Genomic DNA, 22,817 nt, shown 5'->3' on the forward strand with positions numbered 1-22,817 from the left:
TTAGACTTCAATCTAGTAATGACACACAAAAGATGCTGAGTTGCGTTCTGCTTTTCCCAGTAAATAATTTAGTGTAACCTATCAGGTGAAGTCAGGCATAATCAAATATAGGGAAGTTCAAATAAGATTTGGGGCATACCTGCCATTCATTGTATCTGTTTAAGCAAATAGAAGCTCCATTTGTTTTAATGCTGTGTTTCTGATGACTATACTACATATTAAAATAACGTGTCAGTGAAACTGTACCAATACAAGAGAGCTTTTTGAAAAATAAATTTGCATGGCAGTAAACTTGTATGCAGAAACTTTGTAGATCATTAAAATCTAATCGTTTGTATTTCTGCAGAAATGAACATAGTTGAGATTTTACAGAATTACTAGATAGATTGTGCTAGATCTATTCTTTATCATATTTTTACTGTCATTGAATTCTGCCTCATTTTCAGAGGAAGGTAAATCCTTGTGTATATATTGTAATACAGAATTAGCTATTTCCCTCATGCCTATTGAGAATGTTTTGGGAAATAACTCACAATCCTCAAATATTCTCGATACTGAAATATTTGGGTGGATGAGATAATTGTTAGCATTTATTGAGCATTTACTATGGTTAGGCATTGCTTTAGGTGATTATGTATTATTATCTCCATTTTACAGGTGAGGAAAGTAAGATAGAGGTAAACTAACATGCCTGTTTCTTGCTTTGCCTGCCTGAAAAATCTTTATTGGTCTTTTGAATGTCATCCCACAAGCTCACAAGCTATCTCCTTTCTTCCAGGTTTACTGTCCTCTCTATCCATACCTTCAGTTCAACAGGTAGAATCAGTTGCCTCCTGCTTTGTGTTACTGTTGTTCTTCATTGAATGCGTCTTCGTTACAAGTTCTTGCACATCTTCCCTGCTTCTCAATGTTGCTGGGTCCCATTAGTGTTAGCATCTAGCAACTTAGCTTTCAGTATTCTCTATGTTGATGATTCCCAGGTTTATATCCCTAGTCTGGCCCTCCCATCTGAACTCAGTCTGCTCCATATCAGTTAATGGCAGTTGCATCCTTTTAGTTGCAGGTCAAAAACCTTGAAGTTTTCTTGACTTGTCTCTTTCATGTCTCATGTAAGATCTTTCAGTAAATCTTGTCAGTTCTACTCTGAAAATACATCCAGGATCTGACTGTTGTCATTGCTATTTCCAGATCCTATCCACTATGAATTTCTGCAATAACCTATTTGGTCTCCTTGCTTTTACGATCCTGTTCTCCTTCGTTATTTTTCACACAGTACCCAAACTGATCATGCCATATGTTTGCTCAAAGTCTTCCAGCTTCTTCCCATTTCAACCATGATAAAAGCCAAAGTGATCTTACAGTGTTCTACAAGGCCTTACTTATATGATCTGGTTCCCATGTAGCTTTTGGACCTCATTCCCTATTTCTCTTCCCTCTCCTTGAACCCACCAGGAATGCTCCCACCTTCGAGCCTTTGTATTTGTTTCTTCTTTGTGGAATACTGTTTCAGAGAGAATCTCCATGGCTCACTCCCTCATTTCCTTTAGGTCTTTACTCAGATGTTACCTTCTCAGGAGGCCTTCCCCAATTACTCTGTTTAAAATTACACCCCAACTCCATCTTCCTCTTTCCCAATCTTACCTTTCTTCATAGCACTTACCATGATCTACATTCCATGTGTTTTACTTATTATTATCTTTTTTTTATTTTCCCTATCCCCCAATTAGAATGAAAGCTACTTGAGGACAGGCGATTTTATTCACTGTTTTCTTCAGTTGCTAGGTCCCCAATGACTACAGTGCCTGTGGTGAGCACTCATTAAACATGTTGAATGAATGAATAGTAAGTATAGTTGACAGCATTTGTTCAGTGCATGTGTGAAGAAAACATTCCAGGTAAACGTGAAATGACATTAACCAAGTCTAGGAATATGGATACAAGTTGAGTGTCCCTTATCCAAAATGCTCGGGACCAGGAGTGTTTTGGATTTTGGAATATTTGCATTATTACTGGTTGAGCATCCCAAATTTGAAAATCTGAGCACCGGCTTAAAACATTTTGATTTTGGAGCATTTCAGGTTTCAGATATTAAGAGTTGGGATGCTCAACATGTAGTATGTTTAGAGCCAGTAAGGAAAATGGTTTGTCATTTCAGTTAAAAGTCATGGTTTAAGCCTTGGGTAAACTCTGATAAAAGTAAAATTACGTTCTTGTAAACTCTGAACATAGGCCGTGTACACCATTAACAAATCCACTGTATCAAAATACCTTTTAATAAGTTAGCCAAGGTTCAGAGTTGGAGAAAATCTCAGATTGGGCTGAGAAGGCAAGTGTAGGATTATCTTATTTGCTGCTACTGGCCTCTTTCAGTTAGCTAAGGCCTAACTCTGCAGCATACTAAACACCTGAGGCTTGCATGGCAGCCCAGGCTTTCGTTCTTCCAAATTACCAGGCTTCAAGAGTGTGAACAGCTGTTCCAAGAAACAGGGTTTCCTCCCTCGTGGGCGTGAGTGCCAGGGTGATGGTGTCTTTATTGCCTGGAGGTGGAGGAAGAGCTCTGCAAATGCGCAGTGGGAGAGTTAATCCTGGAACCTCTTCCATGCCTACTGTGTTATTTCAGTTTTAAGTGTTAAGCTGTTTTTTTGTTTACATTATATTAAATATATTTAATATATTATTATAATAAATACATTAAATGAAATACATTTTATTTAATATAACACCTGTGGGCCTCTGAAGTAGGTATTAATTATTGGTAGTGTGTATTATTGGCCGGACATTAGGTAATAACATTTGACCAAAAATTATGTCTGTAGGTGTATGGTAAATATGCCTGATAGCAATAACTTAAGCATGCCCTGAGAATGACCCTGTGTTGCAGACACACCTGGATATGTGTTCCAAGCTAGGAAATCAGAAAATGGCCCACCTGGAGATTCATTCCTTGGCTATGAGAAACATCTGAGCCTCCAACCCATCCGGTGAAACATAGGCTATGCAGTGGATCAAGGCTCCGAGTTTTGGGTTGAATGAAGGTTGCCAGGTGGAAGTTGTTAGGGAAATGTTAAGTGAAAATGCTGTATAAACCACATTCTTGCTATATAAACCGCTTTTTGTGTGCGGTTATGGTTCTCCTGCCCAGCGCATCGCCACTGAGTTCTTACAGTTCTCCTATTCAGCCCACTGTCACTGGACTCCCCTCTGCGTGTTGCCCCCAGTAAAACCCCATGTCTCATTTCCTGGCTCCAGGTCTCTTCTTAGGCCTCTCAAACATGGTATCATCCCCATTGGAGGCAATAACGGTTCAGCACAACAGTATGTACACACACATAACTATGCAAATGTATCACTGAAGTCCAGTCTCTTCAGTGATAGCAGTTTTAACAGCATTATACCTACCTCAGCAAACAAGCATTTAATAGAAGTTTTTTCTTGTGAGTGAATGAATATGCTGTAAATTGATATTCAGGTGATTTTAGTATTATATAGGTCTCTCGTAGGACTTTGGAGTATAGGTTATTCTGTATTACTTAAAGCCTGATGCAAATGTTTTTAACAATCAACCAAGTGGATATTAAGGTCGTCAGTTTTATAAAAATTAAATCAAGATATTATAACTAGTATAATCTCTTGAATATTTGGCCATCTCAGTTTCGCAAAGAAGTATATTAAGGGATTTTCATTTGCTGTAACACTGTTACAGATGAGTGATAAATAGCACAAAATACTGTAACAGACATAACTGTGATTTTTGATGTTGTATATTTGCTCAGCTGGAATTATCAGTTACCTACTATATGGGAAAGTCTGTTTTCCCTAGGGACATAGAATTTTAAGCAACTTTTTAGTGAATCTGACAGGATAAATTGGTTGTAAGATATACTCTTACGTAACTGTAGAGAGATCTGCTGTATGAAGGTTTTGTATATGAACCAATTGAATATGCCATGGATAATTTTGTTTTGAGAGACTGATCCAGGCCGGGCACAGTGGCTCACACCTGTAATCCCAGCACTTTGGGAGGCCAAGGCGGGCAGATCACCTGAGGTCGGGAGTTCTAGACCAGCATGACCAACATGGAGAAACCTCATCTCTACTAAAAATACAAAATTAGCCAGGCCTGGCAGCGCATGCCTGTAATCCCAACTGCTTAGGAGGCTGAAGCAGGAGAACTGCTTAAACCGGGGAGGCAGAAGTTGCAGTGAGCCGAGATTGCGCCATTGCAATCCAGCCTGAGCGACAGGAGCGAAACTCTGTCTCAGAAGAAAAAAAGAAAAGAAAGAAAGGACTGATCCTTCTCACTAGACCACTCAGACTAAAAAAAAGGACTTACCTTAATCTATGCTTTCAGCCAGACAATACACAGGCAACAGCATCAGTGTATTGAGGCCATTGCAAATTCTTCCTGAACATTTCCCACGATTTCATCTGGGGACAGATGCTTATTGTATTTTGGGAAATATCCTAAAATACCAATTAGCTGTCGATGGAATAGTCTTATAAGATCTGACCCCTAGTTCTACACATATAGTCATTTGGTTAATCAGTTTTGCTAGATTTGATTAGTATATTTTGTTTTGGGGTAGTAAATAATAAATGATGGAGGAAAAATAAAATCCTAAAAAACAATGACAATATTTGATAAAACTTTTTATTTTCAGTGGCTTTGAAGCGTATGTTGAATTTCAATGTGCCTCATATTAAAAACAGCACAGGAGAACCAGTATGGAAGGTAAGAGTTTATCTTGATGGGAACTGATTTCTGTTTTTCTCAGCCCTTATTGGTGGTAATTGGAGGGAATTTATTATAATATGGAAGAAGTAACACATATTAGTTATCATGAATGTTTTATCCTTATTTAACATGATCTCTTAATATGAATCTTTTTGACAGACATTCTATGGAATGAGACAGGTGATAAAATAGGAATTTTCATCTAGTGAGTCCATTTGATCTCTTTGGTAGGATGTCACTGATAGGTCTTTACCCTGGTTGATATTTTGTTCCTTAGCTTTTCAAGTCCAGACTTCGGATTTTATAAGTTTGCTTGGGGTTAGTCACATTCAGAGGGCCTGGATTATTTTAACAAACTCATGAGAAAATGATCTGTAAACTGTAATACCAGTTTATTAATTTATGATATATGAAACTGTTAATTGAATCAGAAAGCAATCTACAAACTTTTCCTTTGGGAAATAATGGAGAGCCTTTAAAAATTCCTGTTCTTTAGGCTTCTTCATTTTAAACTTCATGCAGACTCTCTTTCTTCAGATGTTATAATACAGTTGATTGGGTTTAAACTTACTGGTTAACAGTCTCTTTATATTTCTCTCTTGCTAAAAATTAAGAACGAATCAACATGTTTAGAATTTAGGGTGTTTTGAAAACTCTTTTGAGTCTTTATAAGTCCTTTGGGTTAACTCTAAAAGTTGTTAAAGTTGTCTGTATTGATTTCATAGCTTAAGCTCCAGAGTATTCCCTAATTTTTCTCCTTCTTGTTCCTTTGTGGGCATCTTCCTATTGCCTCTTGCATAAACTATACTTGTTTGTTTCTAAGACCAATATTGAGCTTTTGGTTGAAATAGTTTGAGAATTTCTTGGGTACAAATTTTTGTCAGATACTTTTCCTACCCATCACTTTTTATATCATTAAAATTAATAATACACATGTATTGAGATTAAAAGAGGGAAGATTTTTGAAAGATGCAACATGAACCTTTTATAACCAGAGCAGAAAGATTTTTAGTCTCTCTAAAGGAAATTCTGGCATTCAAGAAAACATGTTTTCATAACAACATGTTTCATTCTCTCATTAGCAATTTCTTACTCCATAAATAATTATTGAGGTAGTTGTAGAGAACGATTACCAGTTGAGGATCTCTTTTATTTGCCTTAACCGTGAAACTAATTTTGAGTTAAAAAGCCTAGTTGGAGATCTTACCACTCCTCAAAACTATCTGTTTTAATACTTTGAGAATGTGAGGAAGTGTTTTAGGGACTTAATTGTTTATTTATTTATTTTTTTGAGATGGAGTCTCGCTCTGTCGCCAGGCTGGAGTGCAGTGGCGCAATCTTGGCTCACTGCAACCTCCACCTCCCAGGTTCAAGCAATTCTGCTTCCTCAGCCTCCTGAGTAGCTGGGATTACAGGTGCGTGCCACCACGCCCAGCTAAGTTTTATATTTTTAGTAGGGAAAGGGTTTCACCATGTTGGCCAGGATGGTCTCGATCTCTTCACCTCATGATCTGCCCACCTCGGCCTCCCAAAGTGCTGAGATTACAAGCATGAGCCGCAGCGCCACAGCCAGGGACTTAATTTTTTTTAATGAGTATCTTTTTAACCTGAGATGCTTAAAATACTAAATTTTTTATTGTAGTCCTGGAACTCGTTATATATTAGTTTTCAAAGTGGCTAATTTTTACATATCTGTTTTTAGAAAAGATATGTGAACTAGAAAAAAAATAAGGGTATGAACGTGAATTGGCTTTAAGTTCAAAGTTGTTTATTATAGCTTAACGATTTTATAGTCTCTATTTTTTTAAAACCTAGAAAAAAGAATTTTGTAAGAAGAAATTGATATAACTGTTTATTTATTTTAGCCTGAGTAGTAATGCTTTAAGAATGTATTAATCCCTGGATGGACGTTTGGGTAAATAATGATGGAAAATATTAAATTGAGGAAAGGATAATAATTTAGTATCTATGATTTGTTAAAATAAAATTTGCTTCAACATTGTCTTAATATAGGTTCACTATTGGTTGTTCAATGATAATGATGACACATCGTTTTTTTAATAGGTACTCATTTATGACAGATTTGGCCAAGATATAATCTCTCCTCTGCTATCTGTGAAGGAGCTGAGAGACATGGGAATCACTCTGCATCTGTGAGTTTTTACATATTTCTAATAGTGGCATTCATTTTCAAATACATTCTTAAAAATTTCTTTGGCCACCCTGAAATCAAATTATTAAAGAACATTTATAGAGAAAAATAGTGTTAGGTTACAGTATTTATGTAGTGTTGAACATTTTTTCCCCATATCATCTTTTATTCAACCCCTTATTTCTGGGATTTAAAAAAATCCTCAGTCTGAGGCTTTATAATTTCAGAATTTAAATTTTCTCCCTTGTGTCTTTTCCTACAGACTTGGTTTACCCTCTACGTAAAGGAAAAGAACTAATAATCTTAAGGTCTCTTCCAGCTCTAAAAGTGATTTCTTCCTTTAAATACACAGATTCTCCTTGACCTACAATGGGGTTACATACTTATAAACCCATTGTAAGTTAAAAATTTTGTAAGTCAAAAAAATGCATTTAATACACCTAACCTAACACAAACATCATAGCTTAGCCTCTCCTACCTTCAGCATGCTCAGAACACTTACATTAGCCTACAGTTGGGCAAAGTTAGATCCAACACATAGCCTCCTTTATAATAAACTGTCGAGGCTGGGCACTGTGGCTCACGTCTGTAATCCCAGTGCTTTGGGAGGCCAAGGTGGGCGAATCACAAGGTCAGGAGTTCAAGACCAGCCTGGCCATGTGGTGAAACACCATCTTTACTAAAAAAAAAATACAAAAAATTAGCCAGGCATGGTGGCAGGCACCTGTAATCCCAGCTACTCAGGAGGCTGAGGCAGGAGAATCACTTGAACCCGGGAGGCTGAGATTGCAGTGAGCCGAGACTGCCACTGCACTCTAGCCTGGGCAACAGAGCAAGACTCTGTCTCAAAAAAAATAATTAATTAATTAAATAAAATAAACTTGAATATCTCATGTAATTTATTGACTACAGTGCTGAAAGTTGAAAACAGAATGTTTTTATAGGTGCTTAAGGTATGATTTCTACTGAATATGCACCATCATAAAGTCAAAAAATCCTAAGTTGAACCATTGTAAGTCAGGGACTCTCTATACTTTTTTTTTAAAAAGGAATATCTCATTAATCATTAATATGAAAAATTTAAGTGACTGTGAAGTAATGACTGTTAATCACCATAGGAGGCTATCTATGTTGTCTTAACTGTTAAGTTTGTGTGATTATATTGCTTCTGATATGTTTAATAAAAATAATACAAATTGCAGTACTTCATGGACTTGCCTAGTAGAACATTTGGAGAAGGGGCCAGGCGCAGTGGCTCATGCCAGTAATCCCAGCACTTCTGGAGGCCGGGGTGGGCGGATCACTTGAGCTCAGGAGTTCGAGACCAGCCTGGCCAACATGGTGAAACTGTGTCTCTACTAAAAATACAAAAATTAGCTGGGTGTGGTGGCATACCCGCCTGTAATCCTAGCTACTTGGGAGGCTGAGGAAGGACAATTGCTTGAACCCAGGAGGCAGAGGTTGTAGTGAACCGAGATCGTGACACAACACTCTGACCTGGGCAGCTGAGCAAGATTCTGTAAAAAAAAAAAAAAAAAAAAAACAAAAAAAACATTTGGAGAAGGACTGTGTTCATGGATAGATAGTAATACTTTTGTATACTACAAGAGTCCAATTTTATGGTGTTCTAAGCTATTTGCATTTTGTTGTATTTATGATGTTATAACCAGTTTTTATGATATTATATATTGAATTGAAATGTATTATTGGGAATATGGTTTTAGATTTTTGGTAAGTAACTTACCAGAATCTGGTTTGATCAGCTCAAATTCTTTAGTTGTATAATCAGCATTTGTTAAAATTAATAGATTATTATATTTTGTCAAATCCAAATGTCCTTTTTTATATTTCTGAAATTAGGATCTATCTTATCACTGATGATATGTCATAACTGGCAGCATTTTTATTTCTCAGTAGTATATAAAATATATTTTAAAATTGATGTTTTAAAATTGTTACCACCTTGGGTTTCATGAAATACGGTATTTGATGAGTTTTCCTTTCATTTTTATGTCAGACTGAAATAAGCATATTTGCTTTGATAGCGTGTTAATTCTTATGGACTGAAGTAAAGTTTAACTTGATGCTATCCTTGGAAATTGTGGTTTATTAATAAACATTGAGTGCCATTGTCTCTGTACTAAGTGTTTAACTCCTTTATTTACTAATGGAAAGACTAAAGTTTAGAAGGCTTAAGTGATTGTCTCACATTTGTACAACCACTTAATAACAGAGCCATGGCCACATTGCTTGACCACTAATTCTGTGCTGTTTATCTACTGAACTGTAATGGCTTAGTAGCAGTAACTAACAGAAGTGAGGCCTTACTCAGTACTTCGTTCAGGGGTAATAGTATAGTCTACCAGTTTGAGAGTCTGGTAATCTCTGCCTAACTTGCTACTTGCCACCAGAGCATGGAAATATTACACAGCTACCATGGTGAACTCTTTTGTACTTTGCCTCCAACCATTCTCCTCTATTTGCTGGAGAATACTATATCAGTTACTTTATACTCTGCAAACTGGTTTAGGCTGATTTGTAGGAAACAGTAATTACACGTTTCCAGAATATGAAATGGTGGTTTTAGCCCATTAGGCAGTTGGACAAGCAGTGTAAAAAAAAGACAACAACCTATGGCAACTATCACATTATCCTTCTTGATATCAATGGCAACAGTTATTAAACACAGACCAACTGGCAGCATGTGCTTCTTTCCTCTCCTTGATTATAGAAGGATGACTAGAGAGAGGTGAATATTCCTCATATAAGCATAGTTTGATGTTGGGATATTTGCATGGAAATTGTTTCTAAATTGTAAAAGGAGAAAACTGTAAAATGACTCAATCTGTAAGATGCTTACATTCTCTTATGAAATAATAAATAGGCAAAAATAGATTGTCTTTAAGGAGACATTTATATACCTTTCATTTAAAAAATATACTTGATTTCATGTTTGATTAAATTTTTTTATAGCTTCTAAAGAATTGCTTCTAAAAATTTTTTCATTGCATCCCCTAGCTTTCTGATTTTCCCCTCAGAGAGCCACACTTTCCTCACACTCACCATTCCCCTCTGACCACCACCATATTTCTATGAAAAGTGGGAATAAGATTGGTTTTGACTATGTTTTAGTTCTCATTCAAGGAGAGTGTTGGTAGAAAAGAGTGTCTGACCATTGGCAGTACTAAAAGTGTGAGCAGAATAGGACAAATGAGGACTAACAAGAAATTAGGGTCTTCTTAATACTAATAAATAATATCAACACTGACATGGGAGAAAGCTAAGTTAACTCACTGATTAATTGCAACAAGAGCTTTTAGAGCACTGGTTACTGTCCTTGAGCTAGTGAACTCCCATTTTGAGGAATATTGTTTTAAACTATCTTTTTAGATAAGTGACTAAGAAAAAATAAGTTTTAGTTCCTTATGTCTTCTAGGCTTTTGCACTCTGATCGAGATCCTATTCCAGATGTTCCTGCAGTATACTTTGTAATGCCAACTGAAGAAAATATTGACAGAATGTGTCAGGTAATATGGGTTCTTATTTTCTGGACTCCTGAATTTGGAAACAGATTTTTTTTTCAAGAAAAATTCTTAGATGTCCAGGGCGACAAATCAGAAATTCCTATGCCTACTTTCTCACCCTGATTTTTGAGACTATCTTTGAATTCCAAAGAGCCTGAAAGACTTAAAACTTTTGGCTGAAGAAGTATTATACAGTAGTCCTCCCATATCCACAGTTTCACTTTCCACAGTTTCAGTTATCCACAGTTAACCAGGTACTGAATATATTACAGTAGTGAACATATTACAGTATTTTGAGAGAGACCACATTCATATAACTTTCATTGCAGAATATATTTTATAATTGCTCTATTTTATTTCTGACTATTGTTGCTAATCTGTTACTGTGCCCAATTTATAAACTATAAATTAAGTTTTGTCATAAATATATATGTATAAGAAAAAACATACAGTTCAGTACTATCTGGTTTCAGGCATCCACTGGAGTCTTGGAAAATAACCCCTGCAAATAAGGGGAACCACTGTACTGGTAAAGTCTGAGTCTGGCTTTAACAAACAGAAAGCCTAAGTATATTGCCTTTCTAACTTATAAAGCATTTTCCTTTTCTAAAATAATGGTGAGATTAGGAAGTCCACGCTGGTGCAGAAGCACTATAAGGTAATCAAAGACCCAGGCTCCTTCTATCACTGATCATCTTTAGTTTGTTGGTTTTCCTTGTCTTGCTTGTTGCTGCTCCCGTAGGCATCAAATCTATGTTCACATCAAGAAGAAGAGGGAAATGGACTGTGCCAGCCCTGACTGTTGATTTTGATCAGGAAAGCTAAGCCTTTCCAGAAACTCTCAGAAGACCTTTATTTATTTCTCACTGGGTAGAATCAATTACAAGGGTGACTGCAAAATCAATATTTAGATGAGTATATTGTCACCCCAAAGAAAATCTAGCAAGATTCTTTTAGCAAGGAAAAGGAGAAAAATAGATGTTGGATAGGTAAGTAACAGTGTCTTCTACAGGTCACAGCATCTTTGTTATTGACTGTTGAATCAAATTGCTGTTTAAATTGTTATGAAGTTTGCAAATTTTGTGTTCTGTGTAGCTTTATGATGCCCAGGTTTCTCTTTTACCCTGCGTAAACTCAAGTATACTATTCATGAGAGAGGTACCACTTACAATCTCTTCTTCCGTTTTTTTAATAACACCTTGATTGAAATTATAATTCACATACCATGCAATTCACCCATTTAAGAAGCACAAGTGTATGATTCATTGGTTTTTAATATAGTCACCATCACCACAGTCAATTTTAGAACATTGTCATTACCTCAAAAAGAAACCTGGTACCATTTATCATATCCTCACGCCTCCCCCATCCCCTTCCATCCCTAAGCTACCTTATGTTTCTGTATATTTGCCTACTCTGACCATTACATATGAATGAACTCCTATATTATGTGGTCTTTTGTACATGGCTGATTTCTCTTAGCATAATGTTTCCAAGGTGCATCCATATTGTAGCATGAATTGGTACCTTATTCCTTTTCATGGCTGAATGTATTTCATTGTGTGGATGTACCAAATTTTGTTCATCCATTTACCACTTGATGAACATTTGGATTGTTTCTACCTTTTGGCTATTAATAATAATGTTGCCATAAATATTCATGTACAGATTTCTTTGTGGACATGTTTTCAATTCTCTTGTGGCCATAAACACATAGGAATAGAATTGCATGGTCAAATGATAACTCTCTGTTTACCTTTTTAGAAACAGACTGTTTTCCAAAGTGTGGTTGCACCATTTTATAGTCCCACCAGTAGTGTATGAAGGTTCTGATTTCTCCAGATCCTTGCTGAACACTTACTATCCAATATTTTTATTGTAGCCATCCTAATAGGTTTGCGTGCCATCGCAGTATAGTTTTGATTTGCATTTCTATAATTGATATTAAGCATCTTTTAACATGCTTATTGGCCATTTGTATGTCTTTCGAGAAATATCTATTCAGATCATTCACCCAGTTTTTAATTGGGTTGTCTTTTTATTATTGAGTTGATAGAATTCTTTTTATATCTTGGATACTAGACATTCACAAGTTTATGATCTGTAAATATTTTCTCCCAGTCTATGGATTATCTTTTCATTCTCTTGATAATTTCCTTTGAAGCACAAACATTTTCAATTTTGATAAAGCCCAGTTTATCGTTTTTTTTTTTTTCTTGAGTTGCTTATGCTTTTGGTGTCATATTTAGGAAACCATTCCAGATTCTTGTGTTTTCTTCTAAGAATTTTATAGTTTCAGCTCATACATATAGGTCTTGATTCCACTTTGCATTATTTTTATATATGGTGGGATGTAGGTGTCCAACTTTATTCTTTTGCATGTGGCTATCCAGTAGTCCCAGCATAATTTATTAAAGAAAGTATTCTTTCCCTAGTGGGTGGTCTTGGCAACCTTGTCAAAAATCAGCCGACCATAGATACATTGTTTTATTTCTGAACTGTCGGTTCTATTGCATTGATATCTGTGTCTGTCCTTATGCCTGTACCACACAGTGTTGACATCTTTCACTTGATAGCAAGTTTTCAAATTGAGTAATTGTGTCCTCCAACTTTGTACTTTTTTACAGATTGTTTTAGCTTTTCTTGAATTTCCAAATTAAGATTAGCTTGTCATAAGTTTTGTGCTTTTGTTAAATTTTTTCTTTCATGTGTTTAATGCTTATTATGAATGGAATTCTTACTCCATTTTTAGGATTGTTCATTGCAATTGTATAAAAATTCAATTGATTTTTATATATTTGTCTTGTATCCTGCAACTTTGCTGAACTTATATGTCCTTTTGAAATGTATGCATCATTCTTTGACCACTTCCTTACCTTCTGGCACAATAATATATTCCAATATAGCCTAGGATTTTACTTTCTCTGTCTCAGCCCAGGATTCGGACATTTTTCTCAAGAGCTCTGGTTGCTTTCTGTAAAGAATGGTAGTTAGGAATCAGGATCTAGGCATTAGGTATACTCATTGTGACTACAGTGTCACTGTTCTTAGGTCCTCTCAATGGAAAAAGTTAGGAAATTATGTATTTATACATACACTTTTATATCTATATTTATTTCTACAATTCTCCCTCTCTTCTCCTCACCTATCCAGATTAATAGATAACCTCCAAAAGTGTTTCAGCTTAGCAACACAGGATTCACTCTAGCGTTTCCCTTTTCTCTTTACATATTTGTAACTCCTTTCTCAGAGTGAAAAAACATGGTTCCCAGTATCGTGAACATATTACTTATTTCTCAATCCTCATACATAAATAATCTCTTGACCTTGATTGAACCACTACCCTGATCACCTTCCTCACAAAGGCTCCAACCCCTCAATTTTTCACATTTTCACATCGCTGAAATCAGGTACATCTTAAAATTGATCATGTCACAAAATTTTATTGGCATCATTAATTCTTAGTGTTACTTAAAATGATGGTTCCGGTTACAGTCAGTGACATCTTAGATTTGAGGAAATACAGTTATTTCAGTATCTATTTGCTAAAAGTATAAGAACATAAGTAAATTTGACTTAAGAATTTGCATAACTTAAATTGCACTACTTTTGAGCAACTGAGAAGAAATACTTCTAGAATTGGTCATTGGAATTATAACTTGTCTGTGTGCAATGAAGGATTTGTTGTGTCATCACATGTCCAAAACAGTTGAAGATCATGTCTGCCAAATATAACAAGCATTTGTTATATTATTGAGCCATATTTGGATATTTTAAGAAGAATGCAGATAGGCTATATGAGAGCAGTTTGTACTGTATTGTAATTAATGAGATTTTGTTGATAATATAATTTTATTACTTTATTAAGATACATTTTAGTTACATCTGATAACCAGATAACCAGTACTACTTCAAAGCTTTTTTCTCTTGGGATACTTTTTTGGATTGTCATTTAAATATCCTGTCTTTTAAATACAACTTTGCTCTTATGGTATTTGAAACATGTATTCATGGTCTTCTTTATCATGTAAGAATGAAGTTTTCATTGTATTGATAGGATCTTCGAAATCAACTATATGAATCATATTATTTAAATTTTATATCTGCTATTTCAAGAAGTAAACTGGAAGATATTGCAAATGCAGCATTAGCAGCTAGTGCAGTAACACAGGTAGCCAAGGTAAGAGAGTTTGGTTGGTTGATGACATTTTGTCAATGTAAAATTTAACACTGTTCTGAAACCTGTAGTTGGCGTAGGTATCTATTTGACAGATGACCAGAACGACAGAAATGTTTAGGCTCAATACTTTTAGAAAGAGTTCTAATAATATAAATTATCTTCAAGTTGAACTAGGCAAAATAAGCCAAACTAAAGGAACCTATTATTTAATGAATTTGAAAGACAGAAATAAAAAGCAGAATGAGTTTTGCTTTAGTCTGTCATTTGTATCATCTTTTTAGGTCAACTCAGAAATCATTTGACAGTTGTATTGTCATAAACTGTATTGAAAGTATGTTGACATTGTTTTATCTGTAATCATTATAATCATCATACTATTTCCAGATCTTTTTTTACTTAGGAAAGAGGATCCAAAGTGCCCGTGTTGCATATTGAGATCCAAAGTGCCTCTGTTGCATATTAAGAGAAAAAGAATCCATGACAGGCCAGCAATTCTACATCATAGTGACATTTTAGTCACGTTCAGCTTCAGTTATAAATCAATTTGTAAAATATATTTCAGGTTATAATCCTGTTATGCTCTGTGTTTCTTGAATTTGGACAAGATATGCATTTAAGTTCCAGACAACTATCTAGTGCAAGTAAAAGACTAAACAACCATGCATATACTTTCTATTCTTTTTCTACTGATAGATTTTTCATTCTTAGATTTAAATAGACCACCAATATTTCTGATTAGTTTTTGAGGCTTATGCCTTTAATCTTTGTGCTCAAAATTTATTAACTTCACATAAAATAATGGGAACAACTTTTGTTTTCTTTCTTGTTTTGTTTTGAGACAGTGTCTCACTCGCCCAGGCTGGAATGCAGTGGTGCAATCTCTGCTTGCTGCAACTTTCACCTCCTGGGCTCGTACCACCCCATCCAGCTATTTTTTTTTTTTTTTTTATGTTGCGTAGGTCGCAAACTTCTGGCCTCAAACAGTCCTCCCACCTCAGCCTTCCAAAGCTCTGGGATTACAGGTCCAAGCCGCCTCACTCAGCCTTAATTTGGTTAACTAAATTCAGTGTATTTCAAATAGTTCTCTTAATTTTTCTTCTACTTTGCACTTCCAAAGAACTGGCATAACTTTTTCCCACTTTATTATAAAAGTTGTTGGTGTAAAACAATTACTGTGACTTTCTTAGGAAAATGTGATGAAAATGATTGTTAAAATTGTATGTTTTCTTCAAAATTAATATCCATTCCCATCAGAACCACAATTTAAGTTCTCGTATCTGCTTAAATTTTGTTTTCTCAAAATGTTACTCTCCTCCTCCATATTTATTGCCCAAAGGCTTGTTTTTATTGCCTTAACTTATTCTTTACTCCTCATTCTTGTTCAATTAGGCTATTACACAGTACGATTTCTAGTTATTGAATGTAATTGCAATTTTTTTTTTCATTTCTACCATTGGTAGGTTAGAGCAAACTAAATTTACTTTCAATATGGCTATATTGTAATATTGATTTGTAAACCTTTTCTTTTGTTTCTAGGTTTTTGACCAATATCTCAATTTTATTACTTTGGAAGATGATATGTTTGTGTTATGTAATCAAAATAAGGAGCTTGTTTCATATCGTGGTATGTAAAAATAGAAATGTTGCAATTCTTTGTTAACAAAATGAATGGTATACTGTAAGAAAAAAAGTGAATATGTTTAATGGACTTCAAAACTAGCTCGTTTACAGCAGTACAGCTATAGAAACTTTTTAAAAGCACACAGAGAAAACAAGGCTCAGACTGAATTTTATTACATTTAAACGTTTAATAAACCTGTTTTATAAACTCAAGGAAGTACCAATTCTCTGACCTTTTCTGTACCCCCACAGCAACTTGCATGAATGGTTCACTCATGGCAAGTAAGACAATATTTTAGTAGCAGAATTCAAATTTATCATCTAGTACTTTGATCTTGGACAAGAACAAGTTAGCTTACTTCTCTGTGCTTACAAAACACTGGAACCAGATGGTAAGTTCCCTGAGAGAAGAGAATGAATCTTTTGGTTTCATTGAGCTCTAGAGCATCCGTTCTTGTGGAAATTCCTGAAAGGATACAAGTATTTGCTGAATGTTCATGTGAGAGATTTTTGACAGTGGTTATTCACAGAAATCTATTTACAGTTGCATTTTAAATGAATTAGCAAGTTATTTAAGTTACATATTTTAAAACCTAGTTTTCCTGAAGCCTTTAAATTGAATATGAATTGTGTTACATTGTTTCTAAATCTGGTAAAGTGAAATGAAGCATCTTTATTTTTGATGGATTAACTCATATTGAACAGACTAAATTTTCCTAATCAGTCCCCTTTAACAAGCTTAATCGGAAAACCTGGTGTGTTGAATTCTCTTAAACATTTTAAATTTTATTAATAAATTCAGAATATTAAGTGGGTTTTTTTTAGGTACTGTACTTCATATACCAGACCAGACAAGTTTATAATTCTAACAAGCAAAATCTGCCCAAGTGTTTAAATAATTATTTAAAAATAATTAAATTTGTAATGAGTGTAAAATTTGTTAAATATTCGTATACTTATAAGTTTAATTACATTTTTTGTACCTGCCAGCTTTTTTAAAAGATCACATGTTTGAGGTGAATTGCGAATTTTAAAGTATAATCACATGGCTAATCACCCAGATTCTCAATAATGATAATAGTAATAGCTCACTCTATGCCTATCAGTGTTTTCAGTGTGTTACAATGTAAGCTAATTTAATCCTCAGAATAACTTTATGAAGCAGAAATTATTTCCATTTTCAAGAATGGAAAACAGAGACATAGCTATTAAGTAACTTGATGAGGAAATGGTAGAGCCAGTTTACTAAACACAGGCAGTCTCACTCCAGAGATAACATTCTTTATCATTATGTAATCACATACCTAATTGTCTCAAATGTTACAATGCTTTAAAAATTTTAAACAAATATTCCTAAATATGATTATATTAATATCATGGTATTGATTTGCAAATCTTTTTCATTCTAAACTTTCCATGGATTGGGAGCAAGCAGATTTATTACCTCAGTCAAACTAAGACTACTATCTTAGACAAAGCAAGCCATTACCTCAAGTTGAGGTGAGGTTATTGATTAGCAGTTTATGACTGTTAGGGTTACTTTTCATTCAGAAATGTGGCATTAGGACTCAAGGGCTGGATGCTTCCATGTAGATTTTTCTAGTGCCAGTAATTAACAAAAATGTACTAGTGATTTAACTAAAAGGTTTGAAGTGTCTACAGATCACTTGTGCCACTGATTAATGAAATGAATTGGGTGTGTTTCCTTGAATTGCTATCCCCTGAATGCACATAATGCAAATTGTATCCTTTATGATATTTATTTCATCTGATTGAAATAGATGGTATTTGCAACACCTGAGTAAGGGCCCATTTCCTTCTTTTAGATTCTGTGTTGCTTGATTGAATTCTTTTGTGTGTTGTCTGATTGAATTCTTTTATGTGTTGTCTGGGTGGGCCAGGCTTTCTATAGATAATTGGAGTTATCCAGTTGAAGTCTGCTTTCCTCTTATGGTAACCACAAGTGGTATTAAATTTTATATGTGTTTTCACTTTCAGGATATTGGGACATTAAAAATACTTTGTAAATAATAGTTTAGACAATCTTTCAACATATAGTTATTGATCTACTTCATCAGATGCTGGGCCTTGATATTGTGAGAGGAAGATAAGTCAGTCAAGGTCTTTGTCAAAGACAGTCTACACAGCAATGTTTCTTAAAGCCTAGCCCCAAGGCCTATTTGCATTAGAATTGCCTAAGGTGCTTGTCAACATTATAGGTGGTTCCCCCCACCCCCAAACAGAGTCTTGCTCTGTCGCCTAGGCTGGAGTGCAGTGGTGTGATCTCAGCTCACTGCAACCTCTGTCTCCCAGGTTCGAGTGATCCTCCTGCCTCAGCCTCCCAAGTAGCTGGGATTACAGGCGTGTGCCACCACACCTGGCTAATTTTTGTGTTTTTAGTAGAGACAGTTTCACCATGTTAGTCAGGCTAGTCTCAAACTCCTTACCTTAGATGATCTGCCCACCTCAGCCTCCCAGAGTACTGGGATTACAGGTGTGAGCCACCATGCCCAGCCTCAAAATTACAGGTTTTTTAGAATTATTCATATCCATACAGAATCCCTAAAGGAAAGGGATAAGAATCTTTAATTTTTAAAAACTTCCGGAGAGTTTTTCCCCATATTCCCTGAGTGATTCTTAGTAAAGTTTGGGAACTACTTATGTATACTCTTGTAGATCAGAAGAGAAATTTGTATAACTTAATATAAAGAAAATGATATGCGATGTTGGTTGTGCCATAATTTACTTGCATTTCCTTTTCTGGCTGTAGTTGGGTAACAGAATCAGTAGTTTCTTGAGGCAATCTGGTGTTTATGAATAAAACTATGGAATATGATATTTATTTTCCTGTTTGCTCTGGCAAAAATTTTGTTAGTTTACATCGTGGGGTTGTTTTTCTTATTAGTAGTCTCCTGATCTCTGATATTAAGGTAGTTTGTTGTGGTTATTTATTTTTCTCTTTGAGGTGGTATAATTTTTAACAGATATTTGTTCACTTAAAAGAAGTTTAAAGCAGGCAGGGTGTGGTGGCTCATGCCTATAATCCCAGCCCTTTGGGAGGCCAAGGTAGGAGGGTCGCTTGAGCCCAGGAGTTCAAGACCAGCCTGGGCAACATAGGGAGACCCATCTCTACAAAAAAAATTGTTTAATTAGCAGGGCGTGGTGGCATGTGCCTGTGGTCCCAGCTACTCTGAAGGCTGAGATGGGAAGATCACTTGAGCCCAGGAGGCTACAGTAAGCCATGATCATGCCTCTGCACTCCCTCCTGGGTGACAGAGCAAGATCCCGTCTCAAAAAAAAAAAAAAAAGTTTAAACCAAAAAGATTTCGCTAACTGAGTTTTATTGTGTATCACTTAAGAGTTTAGTAATAATTTTAGGAGTTTCATAAAGATGAGGCATAAGTTTGGCTCAATGATTTCTCCTTTTCCTATGTCATTTTAGCCATTAACAGGCCAGATATCACAGACACGGAAATGGAAACTGTTATGGACACTATAGTTGACAGCCTCTTCTGCTTTTTTGTTACTCTGGGTAAGTTTTCCAGTCTTTATGGTTATTTTTCAAAGTAAATTGTTTAACAAGTAATTTTAATGTGTTACACTGTAATGTGATTCTTTCTCACTTACCTGGATCTCTAGAGGTTCTCGAGTGGAGTAAAATATATATTCAATAGTATATAAAAACATACTTCCAATAACTTGATGTGGTTCTCTTAACATTTAGCAGATCTTTTGAGTTGTCATTTTAGATGTCTTTGGTAATTATAATTTTCTGCTATATTTGAATGCCTTGGTGGTGACTTCACCACCTATGTGCCTGTTAATTTTCTTTTAATATTTCATTATTAAAAATTTCAAACACATTTCTAAATAGAGAAATAAATGTTTGTTAACTGTTAAGTTCAGATGCCCAAGGCTCCAGAAAACTTTATGTATATAATACTAATCTACCTACACCTTCAAAATTTATTTTTAATTTTTTTTTCTTATTTTCAACTTTTAGGTTTGGGAGATACATGTGCAAGTTTGTTACAGGGGTAAATTGCATATCACTAGGGTTTGGTGTACAAATGAATTTGTCACCCAGGCTATGGGTATGGTACCTGATAGGGAGTTTTTTGACCCTCATCCTCCCTGCTCAGGTTGACCCCAATATCTGTTATTGTCATCTTTGTGTCTTTTCTTTTTGTTTAGCTCCCACTTACAAGTGAGAACATGGGGTATTTTGTTTTCTGTTTCTGTTAATTCCCTTAGAATAATGGCCTCTAGTTATATCTATGTTGCTGCTAAGCATATGATTTCACTCTTTTTTATGACTCTGTAGTATTCCATGATGTATATGTATCACAAATTCTTTATCCAATCCACCCTTGATAGGCATCTAGGTTGATTCCATGTCTTTGCTATTGTGAATATTACTGCAATGAACATATGGGTAGATGTGTCTTTTTCATAGAATGATTTATGTTCTTTTGGCTGTATACCCAGTAATGGGATTGCTGAGTCAAATGGTAGTTCTAAGTTCTTTGAGAAGCCTTCAAATTGCTTTCCTCAGTGGCTCAACTAATTTACATTCCCACCAACAGTGTATAAGTGTTCCCTTTCCTCTGTAACCTCACCAACATCTATTATTTTTTGACTTTTAATAATAGACCTGACTGATGTGAGATGGTAACTCATTGTGGTTTTAATTTTCATTTCTCTAATGATTAGTGATATTGAGCTTTTTTTCATATGCTTGCTGGCCACGTATGTCCCTTTTTTTTTCCTTGAGAAGTGTCTGTTCATGTCCTTTGGCCATTTTTTGATGGGGTTGTTTGTTTTTGCTTGTCAATTTGTTTAAGTTCCTTATAAATTCTGTTGGATGCATAGTTCGCAAATATTTTCTCCCATTCTGTAGGTTGTCCATTCACTTTGCTGATAGTTTCTTTTGCTCTGCAGAAGCTCTTTAGTTTAATTAGGTCCAATTTGTCTGTTTTGGTTTTCTGGTTGTTTTTGGAGACTTCAACATGAAGTCTTTGCCAAGGCCTGTGTTCAGAATGGTGTCTAGGTTTTCTTCTAGGATTTTTATAGTTTGAGGTCTTACATTTAAGTCTTTAGTCCATTTTGAGTTTATTTTTGTATATGGTGAAAGGAAGGGGTTCAGTTTTAATCTCCTGCATACAGGTAGCACTACTTACTGAATAGGGAGTTATCCCAGCACCACTTACTGAGTAGGGAGTTCTTTCCCTATTGCTTGTTATTATCAACATTATCGAAGATCAAATGGTTGTAGGTGTGGGGCTTTATTTCTGGGTTCTCTAACCTGTCCCACTGGTCTGTGTGTGTGTTTTTGTACCATGCTGTTTTGGTTACTACAGTAAAAACCGTGTAGTAGTATACTTTGAAGTCAGGATGTGTAATGCTCCCAGCTTTGTTCTTTTTGCTTAGATTTGCTTTGGCTCTTCAGGCTCTTTTTTGGTTCTGTATGACTTTTAGAAAAATTTTTTCTAATTCTGTGAAAACTGACATTGGTAGTTTGGTAGGAATAGCACTGAATTTGTAAATTGCTTTGGCAGTATGGCCATTTTAATATTGAGTCTTCTTATCCATGAACATGGAATATTTTTCCATTTGTTTGTGTCATCTCTGATTTCTTTTCGTTTTGTAATTCTTGTTGTAGAGCTCTTTCACCTTCCTAATTAGCTGTATTCCTAGGTATTTTATTCTTTTCGTGGCTATTGTGAATGGGATTGCATTTTTGATTTGGCTGTCAGCTTGGATATTGTTGGTGTATAGAAATGCTCCTAGTGTTTGTACATTGACTTTTGCATCCTGAAACTTTACTGAAGCTGCTTATTAGTTGTGGGAGCCTTTGGGCAGAGAATATGGAATTTGTGGGGTATAAGGTAACATAGCCTGCAAAGAGATAGTATGACTTCCTCTCTTTCTATTAGAATGTCTTTTATTTCTTTCTCTTGCCTGATTGCTTTGGCTATGACTTCCAGTACTATGTTAAATGGGAGTGGGTGTCCTTGTCTTATTCAAGTTCTCAGGGGGAATGCTTACAGCTTTTGCCCATTTATTATGACGTTGGCTGTGTGTTTGTCATAGATTGCTCCTATTATTTTGAGGTATATTTCTTCATTGCCTGATTTGTTGAGGGTGGTTTTATTGTTTGTTTGTTTGTTTGTTTTAGATGAAGTCTCGCTCTGTTGCTAGGCTGCAATGCAGTGGCACAACCTTGGCTCACTGCAACCTCCGCCTCCTGGGTTCAGTCGGTTCTCCTGCCTCAGCCTCCCGAGTAACTGGGACTACAGGCACACGCCACCACGCCCAGCTAATTTTTGTATTTTTAGTAGAGACGAGCTTTCACCATGTTGGTCAGGATGGTCTCAATCTCTTGACCTCGTGTTCCACCTGCCTCGGCCTCCCAAAGTGCTGGGATTACAGACGTGAGCCACCACGCCCAGCTGGGGGTTTTTTAAATAAAGTGATGGTGAATTTTTTCAAAAGCCTTTTCCGTGTCTATTAAGGTGATCATATGGTTTTTGTTTTTAGTTCTTTTTATGTAGTGAAGCACATATACTGATTTGCATGTATTGAATCAACCTTGCATCCTGGGAA

At 35.6% G+C, this 22,817-nt stretch overlaps 1 protein-coding gene across 2 annotated transcripts in view; it reads left to right on the plus strand.

Moving 5' to 3' along the window:
- Positions 1-22,817, plus strand: part of SCFD1 (sec1 family domain containing 1) — a 104,560-nt gene that overhangs the window by 1,080 nt on the left and 80,663 nt on the right. Inside the window, 6 exon segments of one of the 2 annotated variants that reach the window (NM_001266523.1) lie at positions 4,662-4,732; positions 6,800-6,888; positions 10,324-10,414; positions 14,469-14,591; positions 16,128-16,215; positions 19,654-19,743. In NM_001266523.1, the coding sequence (NP_001253452.1) occupies positions 4,662-4,732; positions 6,800-6,888; positions 10,324-10,414; positions 14,469-14,591; positions 16,128-16,215; positions 19,654-19,743 (552 nt within the window). 2 annotated transcript variants of the gene reach the window in all.

This window comes from Macaca mulatta, chromosome 7 (genome assembly GCF_049350105.2).
Source record: "Macaca mulatta isolate MMU2019108-1 chromosome 7, T2T-MMU8v2.0, whole genome shotgun sequence".
Lineage (NCBI taxonomy): Eukaryota > Metazoa > Chordata > Mammalia > Primates > Cercopithecidae > Macaca > Macaca mulatta.